The sequence below is a fragment of the Siphateles boraxobius genome, unplaced genomic scaffold, assembly GCF_051911475.1.
Source record: "Siphateles boraxobius isolate OS27281-9 unplaced genomic scaffold, OSU_SipBor_1 86, whole genome shotgun sequence".
In the NCBI taxonomy this organism is placed as follows: Eukaryota; Metazoa; Chordata; class Actinopteri; order Cypriniformes; family Leuciscidae; genus Siphateles; species Siphateles boraxobius.
Genome location: NW_027509215.1, coordinates 1869100 through 1882054, shown reverse-complemented (window position 1 = coordinate 1882054; position 12955 = coordinate 1869100). Strand labels below are relative to the sequence as shown.

Here is a 12955-nt window from a genome sequence, read left to right as displayed (position 1 = left end):
CTCTTTTACTGTAATACTAAGAGATCAAAAGAACAACTTTTATTTGAAATAGAAGTTTTCACACACACACACACACACACACACACACACACACACACACACACACACACACACACACACACACACACACACACACACACACACACACATACAAACACAGACAGTCTGCTTTTAAAAACTCACAGATTTAATAAAATTATTTGATTATACTGATTACACACATGAGCAAACATTACACACTGTTCTAACAGAACTAACATTTGATGAATGCGAAGTCCATATACAGTTGCCCAATAAATATTTGGGCACTTAAGCCAGACTTAAAAATGTATGAACCTTTGCAACAACATACAATTTACAACCACTAAAATTATTAATAATAAAAATGTAAATATCGCAGATTAACCACGTGAGGTTCAGCATATTAACTATGAACATACTATATTTGAAAACTTTCTGGTTGTTAGAAACAAAATGTTTTGATTTTTATTATATCTATATTGTTATGATTTGAAATTGAGCATATTTTTGTGAAATGTTTTGCTTGAAAAACATGTTTTAGTATGCGGTCTTGCTTTAAAACAAATGCCATTCATTTCCGATGTGTTTTTTTTTGTGTGTCATTTAATGCAATAATATTCATACATTTTGCAGTGTGGCTTAAAGGGATAATTCACCTAAAAAGACTGTCATCAATCAATTCCTCTCCCCATGTGCCATTCAAAACCGAATTGCGAATATTCCTGTGGTTATGCAGAGTGAGTTTTGTAATTCTAGTGTTTCTCTAGATGACTCACGGCTCACAGTGACTACAGCTCCAGCTCACGGCACAGATGATAGCCCTCTTTAAAGATACTTTCAACGGTCAAAACAAAATCAAATGTCTGTGTCAGATCCTGTTTATGCAAAATCCTCTGCTAGTCAGCCTTCCATTTGACCTCTACCCCTGTGCTGACATGTCTACTGATAAATACGCTCTAATATAATACAACACATGCCTACACCGTGATGGAATGAAAAAAGCTTTCATTTTACTTTCAGTTCATATATCTGTGATATATATATATATATATATATATATATATATATATATATATATATATATATAGATAGATAGATAGATAGATAGATAGATAGATAGATAGATAGATAGATAGATATATAGATATATATATCGCAGTTACTTGGTTTGCTGCAAAGAAATGTTTAGTGACCCACACACATGGAGGTCTTCTCTCATTCTTCCATGTAATTGCCTTTGACAGCATGATCCTTCTGACCAGCCGTCTTGACACAGTTTGGTTTGAGCATCTTTTTATTTGGGTTTTATAAATTAGCAAGAGCCACCATTCAAGAAACATGTAGATGATTAAAAATCGGTTCTACAGTATATATATACCAATATGATTTCACAATATTTGCATGGGCTGTGTTTTTTGTGCTTATTGAAGTATTGAGTCATTAGCTTAGCCACATGCTAATAGTTTACTCTGTTTTTCTAACATTTTGCCCTCTTCTGTTTAGTCTGTCACATTCACACAAAGGTAACAGACTAATTGGCTGAATTGGCTAGTTAGACACTTGCATTAGTCAAGTATTGCTTTACGTGTTGAGCTCTGTTTGTTTGGCTGTGAGTTTGTTTGTATGGGCCTTGCTGCCTATTTAGAGCATTCCCAGCCACTTAAAGTTGTCTCATCTAAACAGTAAAAATCCTTACATTGCCAAGACTTATTTTCTTACTTGGTATATTGTTGCAACCCTGCAGTCTTGTTTTCCAATACAAATACTTTAGAAGCAAAATACTATATATATTAAGTCTTGTTTTCTGAAAAAGTTTGTTTAAAAGAAGAAAAAATGTCTTACGTTAAAAATAATTAGAAGAGAAAACAAGTTTTCTTACCCCATTGGGAGATTTTGGTCTTGTTTTCAGCAAAAACACTTTTATAATGTTTTAGTAAAAGAAGACTTAATATCTTAGGTAATTTAGCATATTAAGTAAATGTATCTTAATATAATAATGTTTAGATATTTGTACTGGAAAATAAGACAAAAATGCTGAATAAAGAAAATATTTTTTTGCAATGTAGGGTTTGGAAAAATCCATGGAGTTGCCAGTCTGAGGTAACATTTTGCAAGTCATTAAGGTTGCCTCCCTTTTTTTGTACAAGCATCAGGTTTAGTTGAATGGCCTGAACTTAGCCAGGTCCCCTTCATGCCATTTTTCATTTATGTCATGAAGTTTGTATGGTGTGTTTAATGCTAGTGATATCTTTGTTTAACCCCTTTTCTCATATGAACCTCAGGTATTTGTTGTTGAAATCTTGTGTCAGTCTGTATTATCCTTTTTATAATGCGTGGGCTGTATGGCCAAAATCCTTTATCATGGAATGAGAAAGTTTATATAATCATATAGTCATTTTTGCTGGAAATAAAACCTCCAAATGTTACCTAATTTAAATGCGTTAAAATTTTAAAGGCACCTTTAACCAAGTCAATCAAGCTGTCTACAGTCGAAGCATCTATAATGTGACAAAGTTTTCAAAATAGACTATAGTTTTTGTCTTTGTGTCGGAAAGCAACACATTTTTTTCATTGTGCTGTTGATGCAGAATATAGTACAATCTCTACCTGTTGACATTTTGTACCATTGCATGATATATAAAACCTTATGCATGATACAATTCACGTAAAACAGCTGCTATGGGGAAAAATAGCTTAAATTACAAGCCAAATGTGGTGTTTTTGGGAAATGATGAAGAGTTCATTCCTGAACCAAGGTGGTCCACCAACTATCCAGACCAGGTTGGACCAGATATAAACCATGTAAAACAGCAATCCTTCTGGTTTTAGGAGAACTAACTGAAACATCCTCATATTCTGAATCTTAAAATATCTGATATAAAAGGTCTGATGGCTTTCCGGCATTAAGGCAATGGATATATTGCCTTACACATTGCAATGATGTGTTGATTTTTTTTTAGATCCACTCTAAAAGATGGGCTGAGCTGTAGGCATTTAGAAAAGCCTATTACTTACAGTCCAGAGGATTCGCTTTACAAAAAAAATAATCATGTTATGTGCAAGTGTTATGTGTGTGTGTGTGTGTGTGTGTGTGTGTGTGTGTGTGTGTGTGTGTGTGTGTGTGTGTGTGTGTGTGTGTGTGTGTGTGTGTGTGTGTGTGTGTGTGTGTGTGGGGACAAAATTGTCATGAGAAGCGAACTATATCTTGCAAAATCCCCATTTAGGACATCTGGGTATGTTGTAAAGTATGCAGGAAAAAGTTTATAGATTTATTGAATAATGCAAAAGTTTTCTTTTAGGAGTAGAGTTTGGGCTAGTATATATTTACTTATAAGAAATTAGAAGTCTGTTGTTTGTCCTCATTTAGCTAAGAAATGTGCATGTGTTCGTGCAGTTTTCTAATGTTTATTTGGTTTTCATTCATGTTGTGCAGAGCTCTTGGATGAACAGATACACACAACACACACACACACACACACACATACACAAACACACCCCTTATGTTAGACTCATGGGCGCTGCATGTGCTTTTCCTCTGTAGACTCTGGCTGCGCTCACACGTCACTCCATTAACCTGCTCCCCAACCACCTGGCTCAAGCCCTGCATGTGCGCGCCGGCTCACAGGAAATTAACGCTCGCATGCAGAGCGCCATCGCCCTGCGCAGCGGGGACAAGCTCCGCCAAGAACATATCTCTCCCTTCTCTCTCACCTTTAGAGAAGCACTGCTGGAGCACAAGGTAGCCTGCTCCCATCTTCCAGCCATCCTGTCCTCCTCCTCTGCTCTCTCACTTCCTCTTTTTTGGTTTATTTTTGTCGTGGAGGTGCCAGAGAAGGAGGCGAGAGAGTGTCATGAGTAAACTAAAGGACGTTAAGTGCCATCAATACCTTTCTAGAACACTCACAGCGGTTTAAAATGTTCTCAATTACTATATCCCGTCCGAAAAACCAAGTTAAGGTTGCCCAGCTGTATTTTGGAGCTTGGCTCTTGATAGTCAAAGATGGTCAACCAGATGGTACACTGCAAAAAATGGTCTTGCTTTCCTTTACAAATATCTAAACATTCTTAATGTCACTATGAAATCAAAATAGACAATTCCTGTTATTTATGGAATATATGTTTTTATTATAAATAATTTATCCATGCACATCATTATTTAAAAAAAAATGAATCTGCCCTCGTAATCGTGAATCAAAATAACTTCCCCTCTCTCTACATCTCTTCTCTGATGACATGTTTACTGGCGCGAGGGCGGGACAATAATCTGTCACTCACATGACATCACAGCGATAGCAAATCACAAGCATCCAATGAGCTAATCAAGTCCCGATGGACAAAATCAAGTCCTGTCCAACATTTTTTTTTTCTCATTCAAGAAGCTGTTTCACTCAGATATATGTCACAATAGGGAAGAAAAAACTATTGCAACTTCCGTTTCATGCTGACTTGAAAATACAAAATACATTTACTTGAAAAGCAAAATTATTTAAGTTATTAAGAAAAATGTATCAAAATTAAGTCACAAAGTAAGAAAAATAAACTTAATTTCAATTTTATTTCTCGTACCCTATCGGCAGACATCTTGTTTTAAGTGTAAAGTCACTTAATTTTTTTACATTAGAAAACAACACTTTTTTTGTTATCTTAGTTATGTCATTTTGCTTCACCCATGGGATAGTTCACCCCAAAATTTTAATTCTTTCATCACTTACCCTCAGGTTGTTCAAAACCTGTATGAGTTTCTTTTTTCTGTTGAACACAAAAGAAAATATTTAAAGAATGTCGGCAATCGAACAGTTGGTAGTCATTAACTTCCATAGTAGGAAAAAAAATAATAATATGGCTACTGTCAACTGTTTGATTCAACAGAAGAAAGAATCTTTGGAACAGCATGAGGGTGAGTAAGTGATGACATTTTTGGGTGAACTATACCTTTAAGTAATTATACCACGGTTTAAGAATATTTTGATATTTGTACTTTAAAACAAGACAAACATACTGAGGAAGAAAATATTTTTTTACAGTGTGGTCCAACTGAATTTGATCCATATAAAACCATTTATCACCAGTTTTAGATGGATTTTTCCAACTGAATGGAAAATGCCTGACAAAATGAGTTTCCTGATCCGTTCAGAGGGTTCTGACAAAGAAAAAGATTCTGAAATCAAATCAACAATGACCCTTTGAATCCAGCCGATTGGATTGGTCTCCAAATTGATTTGTTTAATCGCCATCACCGATGAACCTGACGAACGTTAATTCATCCTGAGCAACTGGGATTTGCCCACACCCGGGATTTCAGATTACTCATGATCCACCACCATGCATGTTGTCATCTTATTTAAAAAACGCTTTTCATTCAATTTATTTGTTTCTCACCTCATTTCTGCTCGTTTGAGTTTACCTTCGTCCCTTGCTTGGCCTTTGACTCTGTGCCACTCTGGGCACTCTGGAGTTTTTTTGGTTTGCCCCGCTTCCAGCTCTGACATCACACGTCCTCTCACTAACCCAGAAAGCACAGGAGTTGTGTGTATGTGTGTGTATGAGCGCCTGCTCTCTCTTATGTGATTTGCATTGCTTTCATGGTGTGGTCAGTGTGGTCGTCATGTGAAGAGGAATTTATGTCCTTACTTTTCTGTGTGTGTGTGTGTGTGTGTGTGTGTGTGTGTGTGTGTGTGTGTGTGTGTGTGTGTGTGTGTGTGTGTGTGTGTGTGTGTGTGTGTGTGTGTGTGTGTGTGTGTGTGTGTATTTCCTCTACAGTATTCCCAGATGAGAGACGAGGTGTTTAAGTCTAATCTAGTGTGTGCCTTCATTGTTCTCGTCTTCATCACTGGAATACAGAGCTTACTTCCTTCTGCAAGGTAAAACATACACATGTACATACATATACTGGCCAAAGCCACCACAGACATTGAGGATGACACATTATCTATTTGGGTTTATATATAGAAGTCATGCGTGGGTTGATATTTCCAGTAGTGTTTGATGTGGGGTTTTCACTGAAATTAGGTCTTGAATATTTGATTACATCCACAAATGTGTCATATAATATGTGATCTCTTATGTTTGTAGGATGGTCACTATGGTGATACAGTTCTCTGTCCTCATCTTTCTGCACTGTTGCCTTGTTGTTGTTACAACGGCAGAGGACTATAAGTGTTTGCCACTGGTTTTGAGAAAAGCGTGTTGCTGGGTGAACGAAACCTACGCTGCACGGAACGTCGTCATCTTCCTTTCCATCCTCATCAACTTCCTGGCTGCCATGATCAACATAGTGAGCAAACATTTTATTAATTTTAATATGATCATTATACTCTTGCACACTTCATCATGGATATAATGTATAAATTCCTAGAGCCCCACTAAGCAATTTCTCAGCTGAACCAATTTGAACTCAAGAATTATAGAACTACTGTGGGGCGTAAGTGAATTTATTTTCTCTGTTTCTTGTGACAGACTTTACACAAATTTCTACAAAATTCACCAGCCTAAAACCACCAAATTAGCCTTGCACATTATAGCAATACCATTGTTATCAGCCGAAATTAAAAAAATTAAATTTAACAACTTCCCAGATTTTTATATTTGGCTTACTTTTGCCGTAATCTAACTCTTACTTAAAGTTGATCTTGAAAAACACTAATAATTGAATGACTGTTTAATGTGTCTTTAACAAATATCAGATTAAAAATGCATTTTTCATACTATAATTATTTATAATGTTGTGTGGCCTAAATTGTAGCATTTAAAATAGTTGATTTTATTTTTATATTTTTAAAGGTGCAGTGTGTGATTTTTAGCGGCATCTAGTGGTGAGGTTACGAATTGCAACCAACAAAAGTTACCGTGGCCGACAGGAAAATATGTCTTTGTCTAAGACAGCAGAGAGTAGCCAGTTCAGCAATGAGGTTTCTTTACAAGGATAAATTAAGAAATTATGTTTACTTAATTATTGAGTCTAACTATATGTTATTACAAATATTATTGTTACTTGTTCATCATTGTGTCAGTATTTTATTCGCTGAACTAAGCTTGCTTCCTTGCAGGAAGAGCAACATAGTAACGAAACACGTTTGTCCGTTTAAGGCTACTGTAGAAACATGTCGGCGCATTTCAATGTAAGGGAACCCGCAGTGTATGTAGAGGGAAACTGCTCATTCTAAGGTAATACAAATATAACGGTTCATTAAGTAAGGTCTTTATACACCACTGAAAACTTATTTTTCAAGGTAGTGACGAAACACGCTCTGTAGCGCTGTTTGTTCGCTGTCGGCTACGGTAGAAACATGACAACACAATATCTTGACCTCAATAGAAGGGGGTGCCCGCTGTTATGGAGATATAAATGTCTCATTCTAAGGTAATATAACAATAACGGTTCATTATGCAGGGTCTTTATACACCACTGAAAACATAGTTATGGATCTTATATTGCATTTCTGTCAATAGATCCTCAGAAATATTACACATTGCACCTTTAATTTATAAATAAAATATAGAATTTTAATACCTGCTACTTATTAGATACTTGTCATAATACCTATATTTAGAAAATTCTTGGACATTGTAAACGTTTTTCTCTTTATACAGATATATTCTTAAATGCAATCCATTCTCTAACATTTGCACTCTCTCTTTTGTCATAGCTCTGGTGTGATTTCGATAAATCCGTCTCATTCAGGAACCAGACGTTTAATGCATCGGTCTCAATCCCAGATATCTGCTTTTACCCAGAGGTCTTTTCATCCACTGACATGCAGTTTCAGTCTGTTAAAAAGGATTGATAGAATTCTAGCATTTGTGTAAACTGTCCAAAAATCAATTAATTCACTGTACATCGAGTGACGGGGTGTTAATGGTGAGGTTTTCTGGCTGTTTATTGACAGTATTTCGTGTTTACTGGAGTGTTGGCCATGGTGACCTGTGCAGTGTTCCTAAGACTCAACTCGGTTCTGAAGTTGGCCATCCTGCTGATCATGATCGCTATCTACGCAGTGCTGACCGAGGCCTTCTACACACCACTGTTCATCCGCTATGACACACTTACACTCAATCAGAGGTATGTACGCAAACTCCCACATTCATTAAAGAACCAGTTCTAAAGAGTGAAATTATACATTACACTTTAACAGTATAGACGTTATTGTGATGACTCAAGTAAGTGCGTAAGATGACGCAGACCAACTATAAGAGAATCAAATGTCATGCTGTTTATCAAATAGCAGTCTGCATGCGTTTTAATAGATTTCTGCATGTTTTACTGTATGATTAACTTCACACAGTCATAAATTGTCTTCTAGATGTGGGTGGTGTTTGTTTAGGTTTAGGTGTAAGTTTGTAGGTTTAAACCCTGCAAAAGGAGATAGTTGTGCTATCTTGTGATGTGTACAGGAATGTTGGAATGTTTGAATTGTTTCATTCTAAAATCTAAAGGTGCCCTTGTTTTTTTAGAGTACCTTTCAAAAGTTTGTGGATTTTGACTTTTATTTAGCATTAACTGCTGGATTAAATTGATCAAAAGTGACAGTAAAGACATTTATAATGTTACAAAAGACTTCTATTTGAAAATAAATGCTGTTCTTTTAAACATTCCATCTATCAAAGAATTCGGAATAAAGTGTATCACAGTTTCCACACAATTATTAAGCAGCACAACTATTTTCAACATTGATAATAAAAATAAATGTTTCTTGAGCAAATGACCAATAATTGTACAATAGTAACAATGTGTCAATTATGCGATTTTTTTTGAAACTGGGCAGAAATTCATATTATTTGCTGGTTAACAACACTACAGCAGATCGGAGGAACATAAAATCTAGTCATTTTTTAATAATTCTTCAAGTTTTTAATAAGTGTTCATCATTTTTATGATATTTCACTTTAAAGCCACTTCAAATAATGTCATGGTTTTGCCATCCCAAAAATTGAAAATTTAAAAAAGGGATAAATACTGTAAAAGCAAAACTAATTAGTTGCAAGTACTAGTTTTTGCAGTGTCTTTTTCTATCCGTTCACCCTTGCTGAGGTCTGTGCATCATTGTGCACATCATTAAGCACTTGCCATTTAACTTCATGTTACTCCTGAGGCATTGTCCTTTTGATAAGACCACTGTAAATCACTTTAGTTAAAACCATCTGCCAAACTACAAATTACACTTAAACAAGAGCTACACCTCAAACTTTAACTCAGAACCAAGTCCTAAAAATGGTTTGTACTACTTTAAGCAGACTTTATATTTCACTTTATTAGAAATAAACAAATCTTTCTTTTTCATATCAGGTATCATAAGTGTTTAACAAACAGTGTACGCTGTTATTGTATCATCAAGGCTCTTTATGACATTTATATCAGATGTTTGTCTTAACTAAATGCACTCTGGACATTATAAACATGCTGTGGAGCTCATGAGACTTTCTGTCTTGTTACCCTGGTTACAGCAAAAGCTTCCTGGGAACCAAGGAAACATCTCTGCTTCTCATGGCGATGTTCCTTTTAGCTGTGTTCTACCATGGCCAACAGGTAACACACACACACACACACACGCGCTAACCTGGATCAGGGGCCATTCAGTTCCTATTTTATAATGTCACGTTTCTAAGAAACAGAGGCAAGTTATTGGCTGCTTCATAAGGTCTCACAGTCAATATATAAAAGCCCTGCTCTCTCTGACGCACAGTGTGTGCGAAGCTTTTTAAGTTCACTCTACTGATTGTTGTCTTTGATGCGTAGATCAGGGGAAAGAGTCGGTCCGAGTGGTGATGAGTGAGAGAGATAGAGAAATGAGCTGTGTGTGTGTGTGTGTGTGTGTGTGTGTGTGTGTGTGTGTGTGTGTGTGTGTGTGTGTGTGTGTGTGTGTGTGTGTGTGTGTGTGTGTGTGTGTGTGTGTGGTGTCGACGCTGCTCTGATTAAGGCACACAGAGTCTCACATTTGACTGAAATGCTTTTTGCTTGTGCCATGTGCTTGTGTCCAGCTATAAACTGTCTGTCCATATTTACCCCCTCCCCTCGTATCCATGGCAACAGTGTGTTATTTAGGCAGGTGGTGCCACTGGCATAGCTTGGCCTAAGGATTGGGACTTGGCGTGTGTTTCTTGAACAGTGATTTGATAATTTCTTATTTATGCTCATCTTGGTGTGTGTGTGTGTGTGTTTGTGTGTCAGATGAATGAACAAGCACTCTGTCACTGAGGGATTACTCTATGAGGGATTACTTTTCATATGCAGACCACAATGAAAATTTGTGATTCAAAATCTTTTAAACCTTGAAAGTTTGTTTAAAAAAACTAAGAAATGTTATATTATAAAATTAGTAAGAAATATATTATAAAATGATTGAAAAATATTTGGCTCTTTAGTGCTCTCAGACTTTAAAGGGAAAGTTAAATTCTGTCATCAATGTCTCGCCCTCGTGTCGTTCCAAACATGTAAGACTTTGTTCATCTTTGGAACACAAATGAAGATGTTTTTAATGAATGAATCTGAGAGCTTTCTGTCCCTCCACTGACAGCTTAGGCAACTACCACTTTGATGCTTCAGAAGCCCCTTTCACACAGCGCGTTGATCCTGGGAAATTGCCGGGAAATTGCCAGAACACCTGTGAATGCAAACACGACCCGGGATTGATGCCGGGATTAATCCCGGGTTGGGGACCTAGTAACATTGCCGGGATCAGTCCCGGAATGCGCGCTGTGTGAACAAAAGCCATAACCTATGCCGTGTCGCAATGATGACGCTGAAGTGAAATGAAAGCAGGCTAGTGAAACGGTACATAATGCGCTAGTTTATGATCGCATCAGAGAAAAAAATGCACAAGTGTGGTTTCTCGTGAGAGAGAAATCGTAGCTCATAAGCAAACTATAGACGCTGCTGAGACATTACATGTCACATCGATGTCACGTGCCTTTACGGGATTTTTACGGGTTGTGTGTGAACGCACTCTCTGATTCCGGAATATCACTGGCAGTGTGAATGCACCAAAATCAAACGAACCCGGATCAAATCCCGTGTATTTTCCGGAATCTCTGTGTGAAAGGGGCTAAAGATTTCATAAAAAGATCATAACACTAATCCATATGAATTTCTGAAGAGATGATCGCTTTATATTATGAACAACTTGAATTTATGCTTTTATTCACTTATGAACATTTATGAACTCATACATCAGTTGTAGTAAAGCTCAAGCATGTTCGTTTGACGTGCGAGAACCAATGAGGTTCATTCTCGTGTTACGCAGCACTTTTGAACTTCGAGAAGAACGAATGCGGTTTGTTTAAATGTGAATAAAAGACTAAATTCAATCTGTTCATCTAAAGTGATAGAGTCTCTTCAGAAAATTTGGAGTAAACCGCTCAATTCATATGGATTAGTTTTATGATCTCTTTATGAACTTTTTGAAATGTCAAAGTGGTAGTAGTTAGCCCTCAATGGAGGGACATAAAGCTCTCAGATTTATTCATTAAAAACATCTTCATTTGTGTTTCCAAAATGTATAAAACAAGGTAAATTTACTTGAGAAGCAACATTGCATACATTTTTAAGATTCATTTCCATATATTATATCATGAATATAAGTGTATTTTACCTTATTGTACTGGCAGATCTTTTTTCACTTGTTTCTTATTTATATTCACAACATTTAAAACAATTACGGAGCCCCTAAAAGGACATGGTTATGGCGGAAAAATGTAAATATATTTAAGTGCTTTTGTGATCTCTCGCAAAATTTTGCATTCACTCGCATAACTAAAAAGAAAAATATGTTTTAAAGCTTTTGCAAGCAAGTGTGACGTTTCTCAGGGGAACACAATACTTTTGAGAGAGAACTCAAAAGTTTTGTGAGCAAACGCAAAAGCATTTTTCCTCCCGTTCCACAATTTTTCCATCACCACGTACCCTTAGCGGCTCGCTACAAAATCGATCAGTGAAGTAAGACAAAATAGACATTTCTACTAAAGATACATTCTCTGAAAACAAGACTTCATATAGTATGCTTTGTTGCTTCTCAAGAATGTTTTTAAGGATTTTTAGATATTACAAAATGGATGAATAAAGTAGTCTAATAAAAATATACTACGTTATTTTTACATTGTAGGCAGCTCTGAGATTAAAAACAGAACAAATGGCTTTAGTTTTTTTGCTTCAGCATGTCTGTTTAGTCCCTCTAATGGATTTTATAAGAAACTTCTGAGGGATTTTTTGAGAAACATCTAGGAAAGAGTAAATACTTTCTATAAATTGAAAACTCCACAGGCTCTGAAAGGGCAATAAAATGATCCTCTGGGGCAAATTCAACACATGTTCCCCTTGATTAACCTTTGAATAGAGGTATGTGCCTTTCTCAAGGGAATAAGGGATAACTGTTGTAGCCTATTATCTGCTGACTGAGTGAGAGTCTTGAGAACCAGCACGTCACCTCCACATAGCCTAGCACATCACTTTATCATGGATAAAACAATGCATTCATTTTGGTCTCCTTTGTACGGAGCCCCTAAAGGGACGTAGTGGTGAAAAAAAAATTAGGATGGGAGAATTTTTAAAAAAAAATCTTTTGCGTTCCCTCGCAAAACTTTTGCGTTCCCCCGAGAAACTTTGCGTTCCCTCGCAAAAGTTTTGCGTTCCCTCGCAAAGTTATTTGCGTTCCCACGCAAAACCTGTTGTGAGATCGGACAGACACTTCCTGTTTAATGTCCCGCTGGCAGTGCTTCAGAGCTCCGTACGTCAATGGAGCGTTTCATAGTGTTTGAACTTGGACTCAAATATAAAGAAATGCGGGCAGTGCTTAACTCAAGGAACTTCCCGGATCAATATTCTTGAGCTAATCGTTGTTAAAACACAAACGACACCTATTTACAATCACAGTAACCTAGACAACGAGCTACAACCCAATTTTCCTCAAAACCAGCTTTATAATATAGGCTAAATGGATCTTTA

At 36.6% G+C, this 12955-nt stretch overlaps 1 protein-coding gene across 5 annotated transcripts in view; it reads left to right on the top strand.

Annotated features, from left to right (window-relative positions):
- Positions 1-12955, top strand: part of adcy8 (adenylate cyclase 8 (brain)) — a 79325-nt gene that overhangs the window by 53187 nt on the left and 13183 nt on the right. For 3 of the 5 annotated variants that reach the window (XM_077221952.1, XM_077221949.1, XM_077221948.1), the window contains 6 exons: positions 3563-3760; positions 5782-5882; positions 6094-6295; positions 7668-7757; positions 7908-8080; positions 9463-9544. In XM_077221952.1, coding sequence (XP_077078067.1) covers positions 3563-3760; positions 5782-5882; positions 6094-6295; positions 7668-7757; positions 7908-8080; positions 9463-9544 — 846 coding nt within the window. The remainder of the gene's footprint in view (positions 1-3562; positions 3761-5781; positions 5883-6093; positions 6296-7667; positions 7758-7907; positions 8081-9462; positions 9545-12955) is intronic. The other 2 variants (XM_077221951.1, XM_077221950.1) reach the window with 1 other exon arrangement.